General features: G+C 47.4%; 1 protein-coding gene across 1 annotated transcript; it reads right to left on the bottom strand.

The window, feature by feature from the left end:
• Positions 1-2,095: 2,095 nt before the first annotated feature.
• On the bottom strand, positions 2,096-27,514 carry COPE (COPI coat complex subunit epsilon). The gene is made up of 10 exons (XM_069216247.1): positions 27,336-27,514; positions 25,266-25,328; positions 23,299-23,399; positions 13,398-13,550; positions 12,797-12,850; positions 12,023-12,104; positions 6,147-6,302; positions 5,180-5,248; positions 4,245-4,319; positions 2,096-2,399 (listed from the first exon to the last, which is right to left on the bottom strand). The coding sequence occupies exons 1-10, from the start codon at positions 27,441-27,443 to the stop codon at positions 2,352-2,354; spliced, it is 909 nt and encodes a 302-aa protein (XP_069072348.1). The 5' UTR covers positions 27,444-27,514; the 3' UTR covers positions 2,096-2,351.
• Between the last annotated feature and the right edge of the window lie 40 nt (positions 27,515-27,554).

The raw sequence follows: 27,554 nt of genomic DNA, 5'->3' as shown, positions 1-27,554 counted from the left end.
GAAATGAGGTAAGATCGACACTGGTGCTGCAGGTTACCCTGGGCTTTGCTTAGCGGCTACTGACACGGTGCTTTCTATCCTAAAGCTGTGCTTTGCCTTCCATGGTCTCTGGGTTTTCTATCCTAAAGCTGTGCTTTGCCTTTCCATGGTCTCTGGGCTTTGCCTTTCCATGGTCTCTGGGCTTTCTATCCTAAAGCTGTGCTTTGCCTTTCCATGGTCTCTGGGCTTTGCCTTTCCATGGTCTCTGGGCTTTCTATCCTAAAGCTGTGCTTTGCCTTTCCATGGTCTCTGGGCTTTGCCTTTCCATGGTCTCTGGGCTTTCTATCCTAAAGCTGTGCTTTGCCTTTCCATGGTCTCTGGGCTCTTTCCTAAAGCTGTGCTTTGCCTTTCCATTGTCTCTGGGCTTTCTATCCTAAGGCTGTGCTTTGCCTTTCCATGGTCTCTGGGTTTTCTATCCTAAAGCTGTGCTTTGCCTTTCCATTGTCTCTGGGCTTTGCCTTTCCATGGTCTCTGGGCTCTTTCCTAAAGCTGTGCTTTGCCTTTCCATGGTCTCTGGGCTCTTTCCTAAAGCTGTGCTTTGCCTTCCATGGTCTCTGGGCTCTTTCCTAAAGCTGTGCTTTGCCTTTCCATTGTCTCTGTGCTTTGCCTTTCCATTGTCTCTGGGCTTTCTATCCTAAAGCTGTGCTTTGCCTTTCCATTGTCTCTGGGCTTTCTATCCTAAAGCTGTGCTTTGCCTTTCCATTGTCTCTGGGCTTTGCCTTTCCATGGTCTCTGGGCTCTTTCCTAAAGCTGTGCTTTGCCTTTCCATGGTCTCTGGGCTCTTTCCTAAAGCTGTGCTTTGCCTTTCCATTGTCTCTGTGCTTTGCCTTTCCATTGTCTCTGGGCTTTCTATCCTAAAGCTGTGCTTTGCCTTTCCATGGTCTCTGTGCTTTGCCTTTCCATTGTCTCTGGGCTTTCTATCCTAAAGCTGTGCTTTGCCTTTCCATTGTCTCTGGGCTTTCTATCCTAAAGCTGTGCTTTGCTTTTCCATGGTCTCTGGGCTCTTTCCTAAAGCTGTGCTTTGCCTTTCCATGGTCTCTGTGCTTTGCCTTTCCATGGTCTCTGGTCTGTGATTCACAAGACGCTTCAGCCTCTTCCTCCACACTGACAGAGGTGAGGTGGGGGTGGTAGAGTGACTACACTACAGCACTTTGCAGAGAGTTGGGTGTCTTAGAAGTGCAGAGAGCCCCAATGCACGAGCCCCATAGCAGTGTGCCCGAAGAGACTCAGCAGTCAGGTGCTTCTGCAGCCAGGCCACTGCTGATTTGAACAATGTTTGGTATTCCTGGAATTCTAAATATAAAATATAACAGTGCTGTATTATCTCCCCTCCAGAGTGCAGCAGTCAGCAGCGAGCAGCCCATTCTCAGCCCTCAGCCTTCTTTAGTTGCCGACCCCCACATGACATTTGGGTTTGCCTTTAGGTTTGTTTTTTAAATATATTTTTTTTTCTGTGTCTGCCTCAGAGCAGGGTATCTGCCTGCTTTTGGGTACAGGCCTCCTCTGCATCTAATTTAGTGCTTTATTTTTAAGCACAAATGCTCCCAGCGGTTGTACTGGGCCCATTTCGTTCCTGCTCGTTCTTTGCTTACAGATCTCACATCTTTTGTTCTCTTGTTTTCCTAAAGCTGTAACTTCCTGACTGTCCCAGTGGACGTTGTTTTGCCACCATTGCTTCTGCTGGAAGCTGCCTGCTTGCATCTAGGACCTTTTCCTCAGTTGCCACTAATTTGCTCTTTGATGATGCCACAATCCACTGTGCCAAAATCTCAGTACCTGCCACCCCCACCCTACCTGCAAGGGTGGGCTACCGACGCTGCAGCTCTGCGGTCGCGACTACAGGCGCGTACGGTACATACGGACTAGCGCCAATCCCAAGAATCGAGACCAGGCCTCTTAAGGGGTACGAAAGTGATGTTTGTAATAATACCAATACAACACCAGTGTGAATGTGCCCAAAGCATGTTTGTCCAACTCGGAGATATGTTGCAGCACATCTCAGCGACGACTACCATATACATAGCAGATACTAGCTTTAAAGAAAGAAACTCCGCGCTCTGGTTACATGTTTATTAGGAATGTACGTGCAGGCATATCCATATCTGTGGTTTGTATTTCCAATAAGAACAGTTTGAACTCAAGGTTTGCTGGCCTGGTGCGGATGGCTGTCCTTGGGCGCAGGAGCTCTGGTATATACATGGGTTTCTATTATTCAAAAGTCTCATCTACTGGTAAAAATCCTTTCCACTTGGCTGGAGAGCCTCTTTGGCCCCGCTGCAGTGTCCCATCGTAGAGCGCTCCAGTGGAAGTCTTCATGCGCTTGGAGCATACTGGAGAACCAACCGGTCAAATTCATTTTCCTGTTAAAACAACAAAGTAATTAGATTTATTTTTCTCTAAAGCAGGTCACATACAAGTACATATATCTTGTGGGAATAAATAACGTTTTTCAGAGCAGGGAGAATGAAATCCACAAGACACTTTGGCTTGAGAGTGAACAATGATGCTAAGATCCCCAACCCCTTGAGGAATTGATCAGAATCATGGGGATCTTAGCTATTTATTCCCCAGAACTAGGTACAAATTTAGTTAACTATGATCTTGAGAAACACTAAAAAAAATAATACACCTGGAAGCCCAGGGTGCCCCAGTGCTCCTCTGAGTATCGAATAAGGAGCCGATGGAGGACCTGGCGAAGGTCAGGGCATCGGTGACCTTACAGGACATGAAGCACCTTCAGTAGTGCTTGAGGACCTTTGAGGAAAGGATTTCCTCAGGACTACTTGGTCTAACCCGGTGAAGACAATTTTCTTGTTCTCTGGGGAGATCTGGAAACTCTCTAGGCTGACTGTTTAAAAGATATTTTACTTTATTGACAATTTATTGAAAGGATGATCTTCATTTTTTACATGAATTACACGGTCATAGATTGACTTGAATTGCAAAGACTGCACAAATCTCAACAATTGCTTATCTGAATTTGTATTGGGAGTGTAATTACTACAATGTTGGGTTTCAGTCTTCACTTACAACTCTACCTCAATGGCTGAGTAAACTGAGTATTTCCCCACCTACTATGCATCGAATTCAAACCGTATTTTATTCCCTCTAGATTTTTCCTAGCATGCTTTAATATATCCCATATAAGTCAGTTACAGTAGCATTCCCTTTGGGGGGGGGGGGGGGGGGGGGCAGACCTCCACGTTTGTGGGATGCAACCACCGGGTCCATTCAGCCATGTGCTCTGGGAGTTTGAACTATATAAACGCCTCCCAATAAAGTGATTTATTCCGCAATGCCCAGAACAGATACACATGGGAGACAGTGGATGTCAGCCTTCTTAAAATCACTGGTCGGGTTGAAACCTGCCCTCCACAGTGTGGTTCAAGTCACTTAGGATGAACCTGAGCGGTTCCTCAGAACTGCAACCTCACAAAAAACACAGCTTCTACTGGAGACAAATCCTGTCCGACAGTGTGGCAGCATTCCAAATACCCAGGAAGAGGCTGATAAACTAGTGCTGTAAGGCGGCTCCTGGACACCGAGGCACACGGAGTGTATTATATAGCAATAACCCAGATTCCAAAACTTGTGAACCGATCCCCATTCTACTAGAGTGGGGCAGTAGCCACCAGGGCGCTTGTGCTGACCGGTAACCGGAGGCGTTTCCAGCCAAAAGTAAGAATAGAAAGAGTGCTTAGAATTGGTTAAGATATGGTATTTATTTTAAGGTTGTGGTGTTTTCACACACACTTCTTTATTTGTAGTATTTTTTTTATAAAGTCCTTCAAAACCGCCCTTTTCTGTTGCCATGAGAAAACAGTTTAGCTACACAAACAAAAAAAGTGAGATCTGATGTCAAGTGCACTAGGATATCTTGCGACCATAATCAGCATCATAAAAATATTTGAATTTTTTTTTTTAAGTGTTCAATGCCGAGGGCCAAAAGGGTTTCGGATCACTGCTAGCAACAGATCGACGTCCGTGTGGCAGTGCAACTTTTGCCTGGACAGCAGATGTTGGTCATGGACAGAATATTCAATTGAGTAATTCAATACTTGTCAAAATGACAACACAGTCTGGAAACTCAATGGGGGAAGCCGGGTGGGGGAGTCATGGGTTGGGGCATCGATGGTGGGTTAGCAGCTTTAGGAGTCTGCCTCCAGTGCGCCCACACCCAGGGTACTATCAGTAGGATCGCTTACCTTGGCCAGGTATTCTTTTATAAAGGGGTGGCTCCTGTGGGCATCTTTAAGCTGGGATAGGTACCGGTTTGTCACCTAGAGATGAAAGAAAAGGAATAAAGAGTTCAAGTGTTGCCGCTTCGTTCTCAGAGGGAGAGTGCTCTGTCCTACAGTGACACCCCAACCCTGCTGCAACCCCCATCCTTCTCACACCAAGCCAGTTCAAATGCTGCCAACCACAGCACGGCTGCCACACTGATTCTGGGCACCCCATACTGACACCCAAAAGAAGCACTTAAATAGAGAGAATTGGACAGCTGTCATGGAACCAAAGCCAGTAAAAGCCACCTTCTAAAGGTCCTGTGACACTACTGCCAATTTCCACAACTGAGGCAACACAGCTGTGGCACAGTCCCATGTAGATGTGCAGTTTAACCCTCCTGGCAGAACATATTCACGAGACAGGGTAGATTCCTTCACTTCTGTCACATTAAAAATTAGCAAAAAAATGAGACAACGTAGGCACACATAAGTCCCCCGGGGCGTTCGCCGACTCATTTTCATTATCACAGTCACCAGACCCAGGGTTAACGAGCAGCTCCATGTCAAAAGGGACTCAATATCCAGTCATGTACTGCCCTGTTACAAACTATAGACAGGTTTGTTCAAGTGAGCTGAATCAAGACTACCACTTCCAATATGCAACTGGAGATGAATTAAAGGCCCAATGTCCCCAGTGACGTGCAGTCATCTCTAACACTTGCCTTCAGTCCACCGGCATATTATCCTAAGCAACATATGAAAGATCACTGGATATCCCCAAAGACCAGAACATCACACATGGGATCAATGGTGGTATTTAATTTTTATTTTGCTAAGTAAGTTTTGATATGTCCCAACATCAAAGTGAGACCTGCAATGGACATAAAATATAGGTTAAATACAAATTCACTCACCTCTGGTGCTTTACCCAAGTGTTGCGTCAGGACAACAAAATTAATCAAGGTCTCCGGGTGGCTGTTGTCCTAAAACATAAAGAAAGGGTTTATACTGGTTGGCCCTCGCATCTCTGCTTTTTTGGCCACAAAAAAAACGAAGTCATATGAGCTACCCAAAACCACTCACTTCTTAAAGGTCTTCAGAAGAGTTTTTTTTCTTCCTTAAAGCTGAGCTGTCCTTGGAAGAATAAAACTGGATTATGAAAATCCTTAAGGTTTATGGTGCTCGATCCAAAAGACCCAAAGATCGGAGGGTATGCTACGCGGCCGCCACCCCAGGGTGCAAACATAACCCATATGTGAAGCTTCATGCACCGGTTTCCAGAAGAATCCTGAATCATCTTAAACTAAGGATGGAGGAGTATCCACTGCAGCTTGCTGAACAATCAGGCAGCACATGGTTCCAGCCCCCTCTATGCTATCAGGGTGCACTTCTCACATATGTCAAATCCTTCAAAGATGTGCCACAGGTCAAAGACACATCCCGCTATGAAGGCCAAGTCAGCAGTTCACAATCTGTGTCCAGTGCTAGAATTACTTCAGGAAAGAACCAAAGCACGGTGCCCCCTGCCTGTCCTCCAGTGTGTACCATAAAGCGCCACACAAGAGGAGGTCGCACACCACGGTACTACCACACAGAGACACTTGTAACCTACACAGCTGGCCAACACATTATGAACTGGGGTCAGGCACACAATGTCTGCTCCCCCAGCATCAGGGGACCTAGGCTTGCTGCCTCGTTGATGTTCTCTCTTCCCCCAGCTGCTGCCTGCTTGCATGTCACAGCAGGCTGTAATACATACCCCAGGCTAGGCCCATTGCTGCCAGCGCTCAGGCTTCAGCAGGTGACCCTCTCCGAGTGAAGGGCGCGCCACTGTGCCAGTCCTGCAGGCCAGCCTTACTAGCAGCCCTTCGCGGCGCTTACCTTATCGAGAGCCTCCTGCAGCACGCCCTCGGCATCCTCCCACTTATTCTGGCCCATGTAGCAGCACGCCTGTCCATTCAGCAGTAGCAGAGTGGCAGTGTACTTGTCCGCCATCTCCTGGAAGATGTAGTAGGCGTCCTGTAACTTCTCCCCGCCCTGAAAAAAAGACAAACAGTTTAATATCTGGAGACATGCAGACACAGCAATTCCTAAGAGTAACCTCTCATTCACCCTTTGAAGAAGCAAAAATATGAGGAATGAATACCAAAGTCACAATATCAAGGTTTGTCAGGATACAGAGTGTAGAAGTAAAACCACAAACAATTCAGAGACTACCAACAAAGTGCCTGCCCGAGCCACTAACCACAAAACAGAAGCTACGCCTTCTGCAGGTCAGTGCAAGATATTGACTGAGCCAGCTCCCTACGAACTCCAAAAGCTGCCATGAAGAATGGGCCAGGACAGCTGAACAGACTGTCTACGGCCCTTCGCAGTACAGGCTGTACCGCGAAAGCTTCGGATGCCCCCGTTTATCGTCCAAGGGCAGGAAATCACAGTGACGTTAAGAGCTGAATCTGCTTGAGTTCGCCCTCCTTTTAGCTAATTACCAATCTACAGCCAGATGCAAGGTGGTGTGTCTGCAAAAAACATGCTCGGTAAAGACACCCTGTTTTGCACCTGCAGACAACATCTTGTGATCCCCTATAAGCAGATCACCAGACCCCCAAAACTGAGATCTGCCTCCCTTATGGAGGCTGTGCCCGCACAGGTCAAAAAGGTATTTTATTGCCAAATGATGGCCCCTCAGTTGTCGAGCTCATTGCAGCAGCAGGCACCCTGGCCGCGCTCTTGTGCTGGGCTGATGTCTTGGTTCCATTAAGGCTCTTGCCTCTGCACTTAGGGACCTGTTCCCCTGGCCTCGAGGAACGCTAACTATCCATTACCGATGCTTACTAGTTAGCGCCTTCCAACTCCCCCGGCAGCTGTAAGCGCCAAATGTATTCTGCATCAGTGCTAATGGCTGCTCCCGCTGGAGGGTACAGAAGCTGGCGCTGCCCTCTGGGGTGACGTCTGGCCACCAGTGAGGAGAGGAGATTCGCGCGCCATTAAGAAAGGTTTGCAACGCGTACACATTCTAGTTATTATCTTGCTTAATTTCTGAGAGTCGTTACCAAAGTTGCATTCTCCGCTGTCGGTTTCTGCGGGTCGGATCACTGCAGTTTAGACTCGTCACATTATATTATACGTGCAGATTAGGTAAACCTAAAGGGCCTTGTCTGGATTTGGAGCTGTAACCTCTGTCTCCAAACTAAGTGTTAAAAAGGAAGGAACATTTAGCAAAAAGTGAGGGAACCCTCCTTCCTTGGCCAACACCTGGGAAGAGTGGAGGCAGGAACCGCCACATGAGCCAGGAGCAGTAGGCCTCGCGCTTACTTGTGACTTGGTTGTGGTAGAGTCGAGACCTCCGGAAGACGCCACGTGGCAGCTTTCTGGAGGAGTACCCGATTACATGATGCGGGGGTGCGACCGCCAAGGCCTCCACCCACCTTGCCTTGTTTGAGGCCGTAGAGTCAGACATGTAAGAAACGAGTGCAGCAGAGAAACTGAATGTTCCGTTTCTGAAGCTATTTACCGAAACAGACTGCTTTTTTTACTTTATATTTAAAATCATGGCTCTACCCCCCCCCCTCCCCCTCTACGAGCATGGTACCAGCCCCACGTGTAGATGTGCCGAGTGAAAGCCACGCTGCAGCTCACAGTGATAAACCTCAGTAGCACCTTTGACACACAACCTCTGTCACCCCTCAAGGGGCAGATTAACAGCACTAACAACAGGTCTCCTCCAGCAAGTAAAAATAAAAATAATCAGTGCAGTCAACATGTCCAAACTGTACCACACTAACTAATACTCCAGGATTCAAAGAAAGAATGGTCAACTTATTACAGTCAATACAAAACAGAGAAGGACCACATCACCCTCCTCTTAAATAACTTGTTGTGCTGCCCCATATGCACAACACTGAAATCACAGGTCATCCCTCTTCTTAAAGAAACATACTGGCTACACATCACTCACTGAACTACGGTCAAGATCATCCATCTCACAGACACCCCTGGAACCCAATAAATACCGAACCAACTACAACATCACTCCTCTTCTAAGATGACCAGTGGTAACATAGCACACGCTGAAGGCAATTTAGAGATCGACTTCTTTTAAAAGGACATTTTGGCTACACAAGGCGAACAATTCATTATTTAATGCACCCACTTTCTGGAAGATTGAACCGATCAACCTCCCATCCAAAATGGCCTCCTGACCAGCGGTTAGCCACAGTCTGCACACGCCCGACAGCAAACACCTTCATATGGATAAAGGCTTTATCTATGGAAACGCTACAGCCTGGAACCTGTAGTGTCCCAATCACCTGCAGTTCAACAACCTAAAAACAATCTTGTTTGATAAAGGCTTTTCCCATTAAGCATTTTTTGGATGTTGTTGTCTGTTCCACCTCCCCTTTTCCTTCCCATCACCCATTCTGTCTCTTGGATGGCCATGCGGAAGGCGCCCGCTAGTTAAATAACTAATCTTCATATAGGAAGATGCACACTGTCCACCCCACTTGCAAGTTTGCAAACAAAGGAAATATACTAGCTCTGTCACAAACAAATCCACCCTTGCTCAGTGTTTGCCAGAATTTTGCAACATTAGCACAATGTAAAATCTAATCATATTTGTAGGGCTGAAGACATGAACTACTTGACATTTCTGAATGCAGGTGAGGGATGCTGGCCTGTTTTTCAAACATTTCCCTAAGGGATGATGTTTTCCTTGAGTTTGGAATATCGCATTTGCACTACCCTGTTTAGGTTTACTTTTCCATAATAATAACTTAATGAATTAGTGCTTTCAGTGTGCCGTTGATGGGCAAACGTGGGACTTCTGAGAGATTGTGATGAGGAGCAGAGAGTAATTAGTAGCTTATTTCAAACATGTGCAAAAGCTAAAACACTTTGTAAGTTTGTGTAGGAAGCTGGCCTGGTGAGTGGTTGGCACCTATCATGATATCACCTTAGACCAGGGATCCCCTATTAGTGAAGTGTAGTCAGTATCTAGGAAGCCAGAGCTCTCTAGAGGTAGCTGCTGATGAGCAGCCAAGACTTTTCAAGGAGACATGCAAAGCTCATGCAATACCACTACAGTCACACAGCACTTACACACATGAACGAACCACACTGTGTTACAAAAATAAAGGTACTTTATTACAGTAACACAAATACTAGAATACCGAATAGGCAATCCCTCAACTGGAGGTAAGGAACCACACTATTATATACAGATTAGCAATCGGTAAAGAGCATAGAAAGCAAGAAGCATTAGCAAAAGTATAGGTAAACAATGAGGGCCCTTGGGGAGGGCCAAACCATATAATATAATAGTGGAATGTGAAAGGAAGTCCCCCCCCTCACCCACCCACCCAAGGAAGTGGAATCAGTAGAAGGGAGCTGGAGGATCTAGGAACCCTAAGAGGTGATCCCCAGCGACCAGGAGAACAGAGGTAAGTACGTGGTTTTCCCCCAAACCAACAGGACAACTTTGGAAAAGGATTATGCAAGACCCAACCAAGACTTGAGGAACCCAAAGGTGGATTCTGACAGAAGCGGATCTGCAAAGAAAGGGGACAAAATCCAGTTTGTGATGGAGTGTCCGGTTGTGGCAGGGGCCACTACCCACCCTTCGTGGAAGCAGGACCAGATCGACGGTGGACGAAGAAGGTCCGCAGTGCAGCACAGGAGATGAAGAGAAGCCCCAGACGTGATGCAAGTGATGCCCCATGTCGGCGTTCGAGATTCAGTCAGTTAGTGGAGCTGGAAAACCCAACAACAAGCCTTGGCAAATGCAAGAGATGGAGAAGAAGGTTTGCAAGGCTGAAGAGGACCAGCAAGGTCCAGGAGATTCGACCCAAGGAGGGGAGTCCGGGATGACCCTCAGCACCTGTGAGGGTCACAAGAAGTGGAGGCAGTCCCCACAGGCAACGCACTGGCAGCAGGCACAGGAGTCGCAGTGAGGCCCACTGCACACCTGAAGAGGAGTCTCACGTCGCTGGAGCAGCAGGCAGGGGACTGTGCTTTGCAGGAAGAAGAGCTGGAGGCCAGGGCTGCACGGTGCCTGAAGATCCCTTGGAGGAGGAGCAAACAAGCCTTAGTAGGGGTGAGAGTTGCGGTGCACAGGGGTACTGTCCTGCAAGAAGAGGCAAGGGCTTACCGTCTCCCAAGTTTGACAGCTGGTAGAGAGGTCCAAGGGGACCACTCAAGACCACCACATGCGATGCAGGATCCACTCAGTTCCAGAGGAGAGCAGATCCACACAGGCGGTCGTCGTTGCAGTTGGTGCCTGCAGATGCAGGGCAGTGACTCCTTCACTCCAAGGGAGATTTCGTCTTGCTTCTTGTGCAGGCTGAAGACTCGCAGCCCTCAGAGGATGCACAGCCAGGGAAATGTTGCAGTTGCTGGAAGGAGCCAGAGAAACAATGTTGCAGAACGGAGTCATTGCTGAAGTTGCAGATTGTCGGTTCCTGGAGGGTCCAGTTGCAGTCCCAGTGGCCAAAGGATGAAGTAAACGATGCAGAGTAGGCTTGCTGGAACCATGCACGTCGTATTTAAGGACCCACCGAAGAAGGAGACCCTAAATAGCCCAGGAAGGGGATTGGTCATCTAGCAGGATGACTACCTATCACGAGGGGGCTGTGATGTCACCTACCTGACCTGGCCACTCAGATGCTCCCAGGGGCCTCTTCCCACCTTGGATTCAAGATGGCAGAATCAAGTGGCCACTTGGAGGAGCTCTGGTCACAACCCCTAGGGTGGTGATGGACAGGGGAGTGTCACTCCCCTTTCCTTTGTCCAGTTTCACACCAGAGCAGGGATCGGGGGTCCCTGGACTGATGCAAACTGTTTTATGCAAGGAGGGTACCAAATGTGCCCTTCAAAGCATGCCAGTGGCTTGGGGAGGCTACCCGTCCCAAGCCATTTAACACTTATTTCCAAGGGAGAGGGTGTTGCCTCCCTCTCCCACAGGAAATCCTTTGTCCTGCCTTCCTCTGCCGGAGCTGGTCAAGCAGCAGATGGGGAGAAACCTGAGGGGTGGCAGTAGCGCGGGCTGGCCGGAAAAACCCAGGAGACTGGTAGGAGCAATGCTGGGGGGCCCTCTAAGGAGCCCCCACAGTGCATGGAATTGTACTACCAATACTGAAAACAGAATTGTGGTATAATTCCAACATTTGATGCCAAACATGCCCTTGTTTATAGTTATCATTATGTAGCTGTGTCCAGTACAGGGGTAAAATGGCTTCCCTGCACCTACGCAATCCAGAGCAATGGAGCTGGAGTTTGTAGGGGCACCTCTGCTCATGCAGGGGTGCCCTCACACAGAGGTACCTACACCCTGCCCTCTGGGCTAGGAGGGCCTACTATGGGGTGACTTACAGTGGCCTGGTGCAGTGATCTGTAGTGAAAGGTTGCATGCACCTTTGCACGCAGGTTGCAATGGCAGGTCTGTAGACAGATTTGGCATGGGCTCCCATGGGTTGTACAATACATGCTGCAGCCCATGGGGAAACCCTGGTGCCCCAATGCCCTGGGTACCTAAGTACCATATACTAGGGACTTATATGGGGGCACCAGTATGCCAATTGTTGGGTGTGCAAAGTCCTAAGCAACCAAATTTAGAAGGAAAGAGCACAATCACTGGGGTCCTGGTTAGCAGGATCCCAGTGAAAACAGTCAAAGCATACTGACAGCAGGCAAAAAGTGAGGGTAACCATGCCAAAAAGAGGGTACTTTCCTACAGCTTGTATCAAAATGCCAATCCTTACCACAGCCAGATTCCCCCAGGCTGTTGCCAACTGAGTCAAAGTAGCATCTTCATCCAGCTCTTGCATCTTCTTCAGTTCCTTCCTAAAAATTTAAGCAAGAACAGGGCTATCATTTTGAGAACAGAAACCATCATATCATATCATGCCACAGGTTCAAGAGTGTATTCACGCACACTGGAAGACCCAAGTACGCGTTGTTTGGCTTCTATATAGAGGGCTAAGACCTAAATGAAGGAAAATTCATGAAGTGAACACACTATGGATACTTTCCTCGAACACGCACAATTTAACTTAAACACATATTTACGAGCACAGGAAGAGCTGTACAACTTCTGAGCAGGTGCTGTTTAGTTTTTCAAACTGAGGAGTTAAATACTTCAATTTAAAAACCTTATCTTGAGCTTTCTTTGTAACTCAATGTCTTTATTCCGTCTTGAGGAGTCTGAAGTAGACACCCCAGGCTAATGGGTTCAACAACTTGTTACAAGTATTTACCAGAGACACCACTCCCTGTAAAAGAGCAATATAAAATATTCAACACTATGAAAGCCATCACAGCAGGCAGACATCACCCGTAGTGTGGCATTTCATGATTTCTGGTATGTAAGGCAAAGGAACAGGTGTGTTAGTGTGTGATGTGAAGGGGTTGATTCCTACAAGCAATGTGGAAGACGAATAGGGGTATCACAAAAGAGCCCCCAAAAGCAAAAAAATAAATAACACAAATCGGATGGAAGCATGCCACAAGCTGACTCCCGGTTAAAAACATCTTACCTCGCTAAATCCAGCCTGTCAAGTTTCAGCAGGACTTGAACTATCATTGCATTGCTGTGGAAAACAAACACAAGTTAGCAGTGTGCTCACAGTGTTGTGACAAGCGTGAAGTACAACCACATCCCACCTTCCCCAAGCAGAACGGAGACCAAACAAGAACTATTGGTATCTTGTTTTAAGGATGTATCCATATGAAACACGACCACATCAGTCTCTCATCTAATCCTCACTCCAGACCATCCCAACTCATCCTAATCACCATTTCCACACATTAACTCACTCAGAGCTATGACAACAAATAAACTATGACAATGTACCTGAAGGGAGTAAACATAATGTGCTAACTCTGTGCTAAAAACACTGCAAACCAGTTTGAAGAATATCCCCTCCATTCTTAGCCACCTCAATATCAGTCAGCATCCCACACACCGCAACTAAGCTCTCCCAAATGTCTATCCATGTGCAAAGATGGGCAACAACCAGCAAGTTATAGGTTTGCCTCTCCAGGATGCATTGCTACTTTAAAGTTTTGCATCTACACTTATAAAGCCAAATAATAGACTTCTGTTTAGACATTTACTCCACCTCGCCTAACACTTACCACTCTAGACTTTCCCCCTGATGTAGTGTCCGCAAGGCTGCGTCTGTGTTGTTGTCATGGAAATAGATTGAGGCAGCCATCAACAGGAAGGTGGTGTTGGCAACATCAACGCTCTTTGCCATCTTTTTATCCAGCTCAGCAAGAATGGCATCTCTGGAAAAATAATTGAGAACTGTAGGGAGAATTTAAGCAATGGTTGGGGCTCACCTGCCCCTCCCTCACCCACAAATAGCTTTACAAAAAAACACAAGTGCTCCTACAAACACTTTGAGAACTAGACAGAGGGGTACCAAGATACTGATATGAGAAGGCCCTTACGTCTGTGACAAAACTGGTAAAACAAAATGAACACTAGAGGCAGAGAGGGCTGACTGCACCACACAAGATACAAAGCCAAAGCAAGAAAACAAAATGAGGAAATCAGAAAGTAAGAAGCTACACTAAAATGGGTGTCCATGGTCTCACCAACCAATACAAAAAACAAAGGCAGACCTGGAGGGTGGGGCTAAGGGCAACTACTGTCGCACATGCACTTTCTGCATCAACCACGGGGAAAGCTGAACAGCTAAGATGAAATAGCGCACCACAGCTGTGGTTTGTAAATAAACTCGTGTAAAGAAATGGCTCCCTGTTGCAGTTACCCCCCACTTTTTGCCTGATACTGATGCTGACTTGACTGAGAAGTGTGCTGGGACCCTGCTAACCAGGCCCCAGCACCAGTGTTCCTTCACCTAAAATGTACCATTGTATCCACAATTGGCACACCCTGGCATCCAGATAAGTCCCTTGTAACTGGTACTTCTAGTACCAAGGGCCCTGATGCCAAGGAAGGTCTCTAAGGGCTGCAGCATGTCTTATGCCACCCTGGAGACCTCTCACTCAGCACAGACACACTGCTTACAAGCCTGTGTGTGCTAGTGAGGACAAAACGAGTAAGTCGACATGGCACTCCCCTCAGGGTGCCATGCCAGCCTCTCACTGCCTATGCAGTATAGGTAAGACACCCCTCTAGCAGGCCTTACAGCCCTAAGGCAGGGTGCACTATACCATAGGTGAGGGTACCAGTGCATGAGCATGGTACCCCTACAGTGTCTAAACAAAACCTTAGACATTGTAAGTGCAGGGTAGCCATAAGAGTATATGGTCTGGGAGTTTGTCAAACACGAACTCCACAGCACCATAATGGCTACACTGAAAACTGGGAAGTTTGGTATCAAACTTCTCAGCACAATAAATGCACACTGATGCCAGTGTACATTTTATTGTAAAATACACCACAGAGGGCACCTTAGAGGTGCCCCCTGAAACTTAACCGACTATCTGTGTAGGCTGACTAGTTTTAGCAGCCTGCCACAAACCGAGACATGTTGCTGGCCCCATGGGGAGAGTGCCTTTGTCACTCTGAGGCCAGTAACAAAGCCTGCACTGGGTGGAGATGCTAACACCTCCCCCAGGCAGGAATTGTCACACCTGGCGGTGAGCCTCAAAGGCTCACCTCCTTTGTGCCAACCCAGCAGGACACTCCAGCTAGTGGAGTTGCCCGCCCCCTCCGGCCAGGCCCCACTTTTGGCGGCAAGGCCGGAGAAAATAATGAGAAAAACAAGGAGGAGTCACTGGCCAGTCAGGACAGCCCCTAAGGTGTCCTGAGCTGAAGTGACTCTAACTTTTAGAAATCCTCCATCTTGCAGATGGAGGATTCCCCCAATAGGGTTAGGATTGTGACCCCCTCCCCTTGGGAGGAGGCACAAAGAGGGTGTACCCACCCTCAGGGCTAGTAGCCATTGGCTACTAACCCCCCAGACCTAAACACGCCCTTAAATTTAGTATTTAAGGGCTACCCTGAACCCTAGAAAACTAGATTCCTGCAACTACAAGAAGAAGGACTGCCTAGCTGAAAACCCCTGCAGAGGAAGACCAGAAGACGACAACTGCCTTGGCTCCAGAAACTCACCGGCCTGTCTCCTGCCTTCCAAAGATCCTGCTCCAGCGACGCCTTCCAAAGGGACCAGCGACCTCGACATCCTCTGAGGACTGCCCCTGCTTCGAAAAGACAAGAAACTCCCGAGGACAGCGGACCTGCTCCAAGAAAGGCTGCAACTTTGTTTCCAGCAGCCTTGAAAGAACCCTGCAAGCTCCCCGCAAGAAGCGTGAGACTTGCAACACTGCACCCGGCGACCCCGACTCGGCTGGTGGAGATCCAACACCTCAGGAGGGACCCCAGGACTACTCTGATACTGTGAGTACCAAAACCTGTCCCCCCTGAGCCCCCACAGCGCCGCCTGCAGAGGGAATCCCGAGGCTTCCCCTGACCGCGACTCTTTGAATCCTAAGTCCCGACGCCTGGGAGAGACCCTGCACCCGCAGCCCCCAGGACCTGAAGGACCGGACTTTCACTGGAGAAGTGACCCCCAGGAGTCCCTCTCCCAAGTGGAGGTTTCCCCGAGGAATCCCCCCCTTGCCTGCCTGCAGCGCTGAAGAGATCCCGAGATCTCTCATAGACTAACATTGCGAACCCGACGCTGGTTTCTACACTGCACCCGGCCGCCCCCGCGCTGCTGAGGGTGAAATTTCTGTGTGGGCTTGTGTCCCCCCCGGTGCCCTACAAAACCCCCCTGGTCTGCCCTCCGAAGACGTGGGTACTTACCTGCAAGCAGACCGGAACCGGGGCACCCCCTTCTCTCCATTCTAGCCTATGTGTTTTGGGCACCACTTTGAACTCTGCACCTGACCGGCCCTGAGCTGCTGGTGTGGTGACTTTGGGGTTGCTCTGAACCCCCAACGGTGGGCTACCTTGGACCAAGAACTGAACCCTGTAAGTGTCTTACTTACCTGGTAAAACTAACAAAAACTTACCTCCCCTAGGAACTGTGAAAATTGCACCAAGTGTCCACTTTTAAAACAGCTATTTGTCAATAACTTGAAAAGTATACATGCAATTTTTATGATTTAAAGTTCCTAATGTACTTACCTGCAATACCTTTCAAACAAGATATTACATGTTAAATTTGAACCTGTGGTTCTTAAAATAAACTAAGAAAAGATATTTTTCTATACAAAAACCTATTGGCTGGATTTGTCTCTGAGTGTGTGTACCTCATTTATTGTCTATGTGTATGTACAACAAATGCTTAACACTACTCCTTGGATAAGCCTACTGCTCGACCACACTACCACAAAATAGAGCATTAGTATTATCTATTTTTACCACTATTTTACCTCTAAGGGGAACCCTTGGACTCTGTGCATGCTATTCCTTACTTTGAAATAGCACATACAGAGCCAACTTCCTACATTGGTGGATCAGCGGTGGGGTACAAGACTTTGCATTTGCTGGACTACTCAGCCAATACCTGATCACACGACAAATTCCAAAATTGTCATTAGAAATTCATTTTTGCAATTTGAAATTTTTCTAAATTCTTAAAAGTCCTGCTAGGGCCTTGTGTGTTAAGTCCCTGTTTAGCATTTTCTTTTAGAGTTTAAAAGTTTGTTAAAAGTTTGAAATTAGATTCTAGAAACAGTGTTAGATTCTTTAAAAAGTCTTCCAACTTTTAGCAAAATAATGTCTGATACAGAGATGAATGTGGTGGAACTCGACACCACACCTTACCTCCATCTTAAGATGAGGGAGCTAAGGTCTCTCTGTAATATCAAAAAAATAACCATTGGCTCCAGACCTACCAAAATTCAGCTCCAGGAGCTGTTGGCAGAGTTTGAAAAAGCCAACCCCTCTGATGATGACATCACAGAGGAAGAAATTAGTGACTTGGAGGCCAATGTCCCTCCTCCAGTCCTAAATAGGGAGAACAGGACCCCTCAAGTCCTGTCTCCAACTGTGTTAGTCAGAAATGGTGAGTCCCTCACAGGAGGGTCCCACATTTCTGAAATCACTGAGGATGCTCTCAGTGAAGATGACCCCCTGTTAGCCAGGGTGGTCAAAAGATTGGCTTTGGAAAAGCAGCTCCTAGCCATAGAAAGGGAAAGAAAAGAGATGGGCCTAGGTCCCATCGATGGTGGCAGCAACTTAAATAGGGTCAGAGATTCTCCTGACATCCTAAAAATCCCCAAAGGGATTGTAACAAAATATGAAGATGGTGATGACATCACCAAATGGTTCACAGCTTTTGAGAGGGCTTGTGTAACCAGAAAAGTAAACAGATCTCACTGGGGTGCTCTCCTTTGGGAAATGTTCACTGGAAAGTGTAGGGATAGACTCCTCACACTCTCTGGAAAAGATGCAGAATCTTATGACCTCATGAAGGGTACCCTGATTGAGGGCTTTGGATTCTCCACTGAGGAGTATAGAATTAGATTCAGGGGGGCTCAAAAATCCTCGAGCCAGACCTGGGTTGATTTTGTAGACTACTCAGTAAAAACACTAGATGGTTGGTTAACTGGAAATGAAGTGTGTGACTATGTTGGGCTTTATAATTTGTTTATGAAAGAACACATTTTAAGTAACTGCTTCAATGAAAAGTTGCATCAGTATCTGGTAGACCTAGGTCCAATTTCTCCCCAAGAATTGGGAAAGAAGGCAGACCACTGGGTCAAGACTAGGGTAACCAAAACTTCCACTGGGGGTGACCAAAAGAAAGGGGTTACAAAAACTCCCCAGGAGAAAGTGGGTGACACTAGAAACAAAGAAAAAGAGTCCTCTGTAGGCCCCCAAAAACCAGAACAGGTGGGTGGGCCCCAAGACACAACCCAAAACAAAGGTGGGTACCAGGGTAAGAACTGGGATGCCACTAAGGCATGGTGCCACAACTGTAAACAGTCTGGGCACCACACCAAGGACACTTCTTGTCCCAAAAACAAACCCCAGAACAAAATTCCAGGGGTAACCAGTGTAGCCATGGGAGATGACTCCTCAGATGAGGAGGTCTTCCTAGCCTTCAACTGGAAACAGGGCCCAACAGGTGAGTTGGAGATTCCAGAGGGAAGTAGACACTTCCACCACCTACTGGTGAATGGAATCCCAACCACTGCCCTGAGAGACACTTGTGCCAGTCACACTATTGTGCATGACAGGCTGGTGCTCTCAAACCAGTACATCCCAGGTGAGACTGCCAGGGTAAGAGTTAGCCTAGACAGGGTCACTAAGAGGCCTGTGGCTTTTGTGCCCATAGAAGTGGGTGGCACTCTTAGCTGGAGAAGGGTAGTAGTCAGTACAGACCTCCCCCTTGATTGTCTCCTTGGAAATGACTACCCAGAGGTTAGTCAGAGCCCAAGAGAGGAACTGGTCCAGTGCCAGTCCTCTCCCAAGGATTCTGGAAGTCCTGCCTCTGCAGTAAATGCAAGCAGGCCCCAGAAGAAGAAGAAAAGAAAACAGAGTAGGAAGGGTGGACAACCTTTAGCCAAGGTTACAGCAAGCCAAGGAGATTCTGCTCCAGTAGGGGAGAACTCCAAAAATGGCCCTGATAAAGTCCAACCTGACCCACAAGAAGTCCTGGCTAGACAGGCAACTGTTAAACCTGAGTGGGTGGCTCCTCAGCTAACAGAAGAAAGAGTGGAAGAAGGGTGTTTACTACAAGATGTGGTAACCCCCCACTCTAATACAGCAGACAGGCAACCTGAACCCAAAGAGGCCTGTAACTTAGCCCCTTCCCTTTTAGGTGAAGAGCTAAAGGTGTGGTTCTGGGCACTGACAGCTGTCAGTGGCCTCTGCTGGGTGTTAGCCTTTATGGCTGCACTATCCTTAGCATGGTGGTCTGACCCCATGCCAAATAGCAAGTTAGGCCCCCTGACCCTATTGGTCATGGTGGGGTTACTCCAGCTCTGGGTAACCTCTCTGGGTAAGCTAGGGGTAGCCCTGGCCAAGATAATGTCAGCAGAGGTGGATACCTCTAAGACCAAAATAGAAAGAATGGGTGGAGACATTGAAGAGGCAGACGAGGCAATTCAGACTAGGTCCTATCACTGTGGAAGTAGGTCAGTTCCCCAAAGGGAATGACCTGAACAGAAGGATGTAAGGCAGAGTAGGCCCTGCAACTAACCAGCCTATTTCTCCTACTCTTCCTCGCCTGACAGAGTAGGAAGACTCTCCCAGCTTGGGCTGAGTCTCCTGGCCTGTGGGCTGGGGGGGGCTTGTGTAAAGAAATGGCTCCCTGTTGCAGTTACCCCCCACTTTTTGCCTGATACTGATGCTGACTTGACTGAGAAGTGTGCTGGGACCCTGCTAACCAGGCCCCAGCACCAGTGTTCCTTCACCTAAAATGTACCATTGTATCCACAATTGGCACACCCTGGCATCCAGATAAGTCCCTTGTAACTGGTACTTCTAGTACCAAGGGCCCTGATGCCAAGGAAGGTCTCTAAGGGCTGCAGCATGTCTTATGCCACCCTGGAGACCTCTCACTCAGCACAGACACCCTGCTTGCCAGCTTGTGTGTGCTAGTGAGGACAAAACGAGTAAGTCGACATGGCACTCCCCTCAGGGTGCCATGCCAGCCTCTCACTGCCTATGCAGTATAGGTAAGACACCCCTCTAGCAGGCCTTACAGCCCTAAGGCAGGGTGCACTATACCATAGGTGAGGGTACCAGTGCATGAGCATGGTACCCCTACAGTGTCTAAACAAAACCTTAGACATTGTAAGTGCAGGGTAGCCATAAGAGTATATGGTCTGGGAGTTTGTCAAACACGAACTCCACAGCACCATAATGGCTACACTGAAAACTGGGAAGTTTGGTATCAAACTTCTCAGCACAATAAATGCACACTGATGCCAGTGTACATTTTATTGTAAAATACACCACAGAGGGCACCTTAGAGGTGCCCCCTGAAACTTAACCGACTATCTGTGTAGGCTGACTAGTTTTAGCAGCCTGCCACAAACCGAGACATGTTGCTGGCCCCATGGGGAGAGTGCCTTTGTCACTCTGAGGCCAGTAACAAAGCCTGCACTGGGTGGAGATGCTAACACCTCCCCCAGGCAGGAATTGTCACACCTGGCGGTGAGCCTCAAAGGCTCACCTCCTTTGTGCCAACCCAGCAGGACACTCCAGCTAGTGGAGTTGCCCGCCCCCTCCGGCCAGGCCCCACTTTTGGCGGCAAGGCCGGAGAAAATAATGAGAAAAACAAGGAGGAGTCACTGGCCAGTCAGGACAGCCCCTAAGGTGTCCTGAGCTGAAGTGACTCTAACTTTTAGAAATCCTCCATCTTGCAGATGGAGGATTCCCCCAATAGGGTTAGGATTGTGACCCCCTCCCCTTGGGAGGAGGCACAAAGAGGGTGTACCCACCCTCAGGGCTAGTAGCCATTGGCTACTAACCCCCCAGACCTAAACACGCCCTTAAATTTAGTATTTAAGGGCTACCCTGAACCCTAGAAAACTAGATTCCTGCAACTACAAGAAGAAGGACTGCCTAGCTGAAAACCCCTGCAGAGGAAGACCAGAAGACGACAACTGCCTTGGCTCCAGAAACTCACCGGCCTGTCTCCTGCCTTCCAAAGATCCTGCTCCAGCGACGCCTTCCAAAGGGACCAGCGACCTCGACATCCTCTGAGGACTGCCCCTGCTTCGAAAAGACAAGAAACTCCCGAGGACAGCGGACCTGCTCCAAGAAAGGCTGCAACTTTGTTTCCAGCAGCCTTGAAAGAACCCTGCAAGCTCCCCGCAAGAAGCGTGAGACTTGCAACACTGCACCCGGCGACCCCGACTCGGCTGGTGGAGATCCAACACCTCAGGAGGGACCCCAGGACTACTCTGATACTGTGAGTACCAAAACCTGTCCCCCCTGAGCCCCCACAGCGCCGCCTGCAGAGGGAATCCCGAGGCTTCCCCTGACCGCGACTCTTTGAATCCTAAGTCCCGACGCCTGGGAGAGACCCTGCACCCGCAGCCCCCAGGACCTGAAGGACCGGACTTTCACTGGAGAAGTGACCCCCAGGAGTCCCTCTCCCAAGTGGAGGTTTCCCCGAGGAATCCCCCCCTTGCCTGCCTGCAGCGCTGAAGAGATCCCGAGATCTCTCATAGACTAACATTGCGAACCCGACGCTGGTTTCTACACTGCACCCGGCCGCCCCCGCGCTGCTGAGGGTGAAATTTCTGTGTGGGCTTGTGTCCCCCCCGGTGCCCTACAAAACCCCCCTGGTCTGCCCTCCGAAGACGTGGGTACTTACCTGCAAGCAGACCGGAACCGGGGCACCCCCTTCTCTCCATTCTAGCCTATGTGTTTTGGGCACCACTTTGAACTCTGCACCTGACCGGCCCTGAGCTGCTGGTGTGGTGACTTTGGGGTTGCTCTGAACCCCCAACGGTGGGCTACCTTGGACCAAGAACTGAACCCTGTAAGTGTCTTACTTACCTGGTAAAACTAACAAAAACTTACCTCCCCTAGGAACTGTGAAAATTGCACCAAGTGTCCACTTTTAAAACAGCTATTTGTCAATAACTTGAAAAGTATACATGCAATTTTTATGATTTAAAGTTCCTAATGTACTTACCTGCAATACCTTTCAAACAAGATATTACATGTTAAATTTGAACCTGTGGTTCTTAAAATAAACTAAGAAAAGATATTTTTCTATACAAAAACCTATTGGCTGGATTTGTCTCTGAGTGTGTGTACCTCATTTATTGTCTATGTGTATGTACAACAAATGCTTAACACTACTCCTTGGATAAGCCTACTGCTCGACCACACTACCACAAAATAGAGCATTAGTATTATCTATTTTTACCACTATTTTACCTCTAAGGGGAACCCTTGGACTCTGTGCATGCTATTCCTTACTTTGAAATAGCACATACAGAGCCAACTTCCTACAACTCGGACCTAAATAATTGAAAGATTTATAGAATTAAGTAACCAGCACCACTGCAGGTGAGATAACAGCAGGCAAAATGAAAGCATTGACCAACAGACGTGAAGCGTAAAGACACAGACTGACCACATTTCACTATACCCAGTTCTATTTAGCAACATCCCCGGACTGCAGAACATCCATTAGTTTGTTTTGGTGTTCTTAAAATTTCAACTAATATTATTGTTGTCATATATTCATTGTGGCTTCTAATAAGTGTCCATTGTAACAGGTTGAACCCTTTAGGACAGGGATCTTCAAACTGGGGGGGCGGGCCTCAAGTGATCCCAGGGGGTCGCCAGGCTCTGGCCAAAAGTAGCAGTATGCTAATAAAAAGGCGTTATTTTATGGTGAAAAAACTGAGCAGCAGTAAACCTCTCGCTCTGTAATGCGCCATCAGTAACCTGTTAAGTCATTTACTTCTAAGCTGGGGGTATGTGCCAAACGGTAAGGGACTTCAATTACTCTTCAAAACCCTCACTTCTAATAATTACACTGTGGATACTTTTACATGTTAGTAAGGCCTGCCTGATCAGAATTGTTTATTTGGCAAACATGTACTCGATTGCATTTTAAAAACCGTAACAGAACTTAACTGCAATGTTTAAAAATAAGTGGAGGCATATTTAATAGAACAATAGTGAAAAATTCGGGTGGGGGAGGTGATGATTTTTTTGTCCACTTGGTGGTTGGAGGGGTGACTTTAAAAAGTTTGAAAGCCACTGCTCTAGGATAATACAATTAAGTAATGCTAAAAACTAGGCCCAGAGGAAGGAATCTAACAGTGCACTTGAACCAGTTATTTACACAGCGGTTAAGCTCGACAAACATATGAAGGTTTGGTTAAAGTTTTGTGTGCACTGGTAGCGGGTTAGGGCCATAGACTTAAATTGCTTAGAACCCACTGTCAACAGCAGCAAAGGTGTGACTTTACCTCTAAGAAGAGCCAATGGAGGCATGCTTCAAATCATCTGGGTCTAAGCTGAACTGACAAATCTTAGCTGCCAGTTTGTACTCACCGAAAAAATTGCAGTACACCTGCACAAATGGATTACGATTTGCTTCTTTGGATCATTGTAAATGTAAGTATGCCTTACCTCCGGTTTTCATTTGAAAGATATTCTGCAAACATTCGTACCGCCTGGAGCTCTGGACTGGAGCTGGGCTTGATGTCATCCAGCACAACGCCATATTTCCTCTATTTACAGCAGCAACCAAAACATTAAAACTTTTTGGGATTAGTCGATTTAGAAATGCAGGCTCTTCAACAATGATTTCCATTTTCTATTCTTTATCAGTTTTCATTTTAAATTAAAATCTTTCAGCTAACAATGCAAATTACTTGCAAGTACTATAGCAATGTAGTGCTCCACTTGTTTTCTTCCCGCAAAATGTTACCCACTGGCTGACATAACAAAGAATATCTCTAGGTGTTTATTTTAAGCAGGTGCGCTTCTGAGATAAAGGTGACAAGGGGATATGGCATTATACACGCTTGGCAGGTTTATCAGCTGAGAATACTTTTTTACGACTGCATTACAAAATAATAACAGCTTAGCCCATCAAGAATATTTTTAGGGAACAGACAACTTGGCAGGGTATATTTAACTTGCTCTGAGCTCAGGGATATTTACTGCACCAGTCTACTCAATAACTGACTCAACCCTTCTTTATGTTAGCACTGCTTGCTAATGGGAGTTACCAGGCCCACTGGAATTGGAGTTTTGTTTTCTTACATGGAGATTTTGGTTGTTTAAAGAAGCTGAAATCGCTCTGTGAAAAGCTGGAGAAAACCATGCTGCAATCGGGGCAGGTACACATAATCACAAATTATTCCAGAATAATTTGCAATCCCAGTCTTTCCTTGGATATACCGGGAACCCAGGTAATAATAGTTATGGGGTAGGGAAATAAGAGGGTTTAATGCGGATAATGCGGATAACTTGTAACGTAGTCCTAAGCGGTAAAATCTTACAAGAGGGAAAACTTTGCAGTACACGAGGATGCCCTGACAGAGCATCGTCCGTCATCTTGAAAGAAAATTCCCACTTTTTCTATCTTCAAATGCCAACACCACCTTCCACTTCTTCTGTGAACAGATGCATGGAGGTGTGTGAATGATTGGAGCGCGGGCCAATTACACTCTGTCAATCACCACTGTACTTCACAAAGGTACTAAGTTCTCAATGAGATCTAAATTGTTTTGTGGCACATATTTAGAGCACCTGCCTTCACACACACGCTCTGCCAACACCAGGGAACAAACAAACTTCCCAGGAAGCAGAATCTGGGGAAGCGGTGAGCACTGGCTTCACATCAAGTGTCACTCACCGCTAGTAGAGCGTATGCAAATTACAACATCCATACATAGTGAAAAAGAGAGAGTATAGCCATCTCAATGAGATGTTATCCCTCTCTACCCTAAACGAAGCCTTAAGTCGTATCCCCCTCCCCCCTTTTTTTTAATACCAATTACAAACAGAACTGTGCAGCACGGGTATGTTGTCCACTGATCTTCTAAACCCTCCCCCCACATCCAAAGCTCTCCTCCAGGGGTTAAAGTAATTCACTCTAATGGCCACTTGCACAAACTGTCACGAGCTACAGAGAGTAGGGACTTTAAAAAAATGCTTATCTTGCTTGGGTATACAACTTCGCTAAGACATGATCTGGCCCTAGTGTTGTGTTAATATGTCTGGACTCCATGGTGACTTGTGTAAACTTGGACACCTATCCAAATATACACGCATCTGTAGATTTACAGTGTCAGCTACTCTTGCGCACCACCTTTGGTTTTTAGTCTTCCTTAGAAAGAGCTTCCTATATACCCTTAACAGCATTTGCAAGTTTAAATGCACTGAAGCACATGCATCAGTTTCACAGAGTATTTGATCATCAGGCCTGAGCATCCTTCAGGAATCCGACACAGTGCTCATGTTCCTAACTGTATTTAAAACACATTACCTACACATATAAATAGAGTGTTTAAGATATGCTATTTAATAAAAGAGGTGACTTATATTGGACACAGTACTTTTGATTGCCCCATGATGTGTATACGTACCTGAGCAAGATAGGCTCTGTAAAGGAAGACATCCCTCTCCACCTCCTTCTCTGGACTCGAAGGCTGTGGAGTAGAGCAATCACCTGTTATTCAGACCATAAAGAACTTCAAGAAATGAAAAGAAGAACACAGTTCAATATTTAGACCAAAGGCTATTGTGTAAAGTTAAGCCCCGTTCAACCACAATATGAAATGAGGTTGTCCTGTAACTAGACATTTTTCAGAAGCCTGCATGGTCAGATCGAGTTTCTGTGCAGCCCGTGCAGACACATGTTTACCTTTTTATAAATTGTATTTGTTATATCAACCATTATAGGATGAAAGGCGGAGTTTACATTGTAAGACGATGCAAGTTGTGACCTGCAGATTCTCTGCCTCTAATTTTTGTACAAAAATAGTTTTAATTATTCTATCGTTGTTTTATATTAAAAGAGGAAGAAATGACTTACATCACAACAAACTGTTTTTGCAAGCTTGAGAGAGCACAAGGCAGTGCTCAAAGAGAGAGACGCTGACAGGGAAGAGTGAGTGAAATCTTTGCTTTTATACGTGTGCAGTTTTCAAAATGATCACTGGACTAACTTATCTTCTATCTTTTTAGGTCTCTTCTAGAAGACAGAGTGTGCCCTGTCTGCTCTGGACATATTAGCATACAGTGGGCTAAGAGCTCGCTCACTGATTACAATTGGTTAACTTTACTGTCACTCTCGTTTGTTAGTGTGCATGAGCGTGCTTTGCTGTTCTTGTGTTTGTCCCTCCCCTGGAGTAATGTACACTCTTACACTGCTTGCTTTTTCAGACGGTACTTTCTTCTTTTGGTTGGAGCACTCCAGAAAAGTGCAGGTAATTTCTTTCTACCATCTTCTGTGGTATGCTAGTCCTTGTGATTCTCCTAACTCAATGTTGTGCTCTCCCACCCACTTGCTTTCCTCCCCTTCTCTTTGTACTCCATATTGCTCTCTCTTCCACCTGTTTGCTTCCCCCACCCCCTCAGTGTTGCTCCCTATTCTTCCACGTTGGATCAGCAAATCAAAAGTAAAAATAAAAAAAAGTTGTCATTTAGTAGTCATGCCCACAATGATCCATCTGTGTCGGTGTGCGAGGCCTTAGCTCGAGGGGTGGGGCAGAGCCCACACCTGCAGCAGACACAAAATGATCCAATATGCCATGCCTGTGATGTGTACGCACATTTCCCCTTCCCTCCACCTCTCCTGCTGCCTCTCACTTTCCGCTTCTGCGTCTCGCGGATGCTCTGCTTGTCCATAGCTTTAATATATACCCTCACTTCCTCTACTTCTCCCTTCCACACCTTCAGCCTCTGAGCCACACGTTGATGCCCTACTGGCCTATGTATGCAATGTGGACTCCCTCTCCCTTACATCTCCAGCTGCTGCACTTTGTTTACGCAGCTGCTGCACTTTGTTTACGCAACTGCTGGATCATTTCTTTGATGTGGTGTGTACCCCCACTCTGTTTTCTTCATCTCTCTTGCTGTCTCTCACCCTAAGCACTGTGCCTCATTGAAACACTGCTGGTTCATGTCTGTGATGTACCATTTCTAGTTGGGACTCCTGTTCACTCACCTTCAACCTCTGCGCTTCTTTGATGCACTGCAAGTCTGTAATGTGAACCCCACTTCCTCCTCCCTTCACCATTCCCCCCTCACCTCCTTTTTGAAACACTGCTGGTCCATTTCTCTGTGTAGCGCACTTCCCATTTCCATCACCTCTCCTGCTGCCTCTCGCATTCAGCCTCTGTGCCTCACAGCTGCTCTGTGTCTGTGAAGAGGACCCACTCTGCCCTCTACCCTGCCACCTCCATTGGCCCCTCTCTTTCCGCTTTTGCACCTTGTTGGTGCACTGCTGATCCATATTTCTGATGTGTACGCTTACTCCTTTCACCTCTCCTTCCGCCTCTGGGCCTAGTAGATCGTCTACTCGTCCATGTATGGGAAGTGTACCCCACTTCCATTTCCAGGTGCCCCTCTTGATCCCTCACTTTCAGCTCCTGCAGCTTACTGACGCTCCGCTGGCCCATGTCTGTCATGAGCATCCCCTCCTTCCTTCTCACCTTCAGCCTCTGCGCCTCGTTGATGCATTGCTGGTAGCTCCCGATGTAGAACGAGTTCTTGACATCGAAGAGCTCATCCGCCTCTCCCTGGGGTTGCTGCGACGCCATCCTGTGCCCACCAGCTTCCAGTCCACGTAGCGGTGGCAACGTCACTTCCGGGTCACTTCCGTACTCACAAGGAAAGGAAACCGGGCCAGCTGTCAGCGCAGGACACTAGCG

The sequence above is a fragment of the Pleurodeles waltl genome, chromosome 12 (assembly GCF_031143425.1).
Source record: "Pleurodeles waltl isolate 20211129_DDA chromosome 12, aPleWal1.hap1.20221129, whole genome shotgun sequence".
NCBI classification, from domain to species: Eukaryota; Metazoa; Chordata; class Amphibia; order Caudata; family Salamandridae; genus Pleurodeles; species Pleurodeles waltl.
The sequence above is the reverse complement of the archived record's forward strand: the minus strand, read 5'-3'. Positions and strand labels throughout refer to the sequence as shown.

What these genes read in the sequence shown, in the direction of transcription:
- COPE (XM_069216247.1), bottom strand. Translation starts at nt 27,443, where the DNA reads ATGGCGTCGCAGCAACCCCAGGGAGAGGCGGATGAGCTCTTCGATGTC. An exon ending in CTTTCAAATGAAAACCGGAG is followed by an intron (nt 13,551 to 23,298) that starts GTAAGGCATACT and finishes TTATTTTTCCAG; the next exon opens with AGATGCCATTCTTGCTGAGC. An exon ending in CCTGGGGGAATCTGGCTGTG is followed by an intron (nt 6,303 to 12,022) that starts GTAAGGATTGGC and finishes TCTTTTTTTCAG; the next exon opens with GGCGGGGAGAAGTTACAGGA.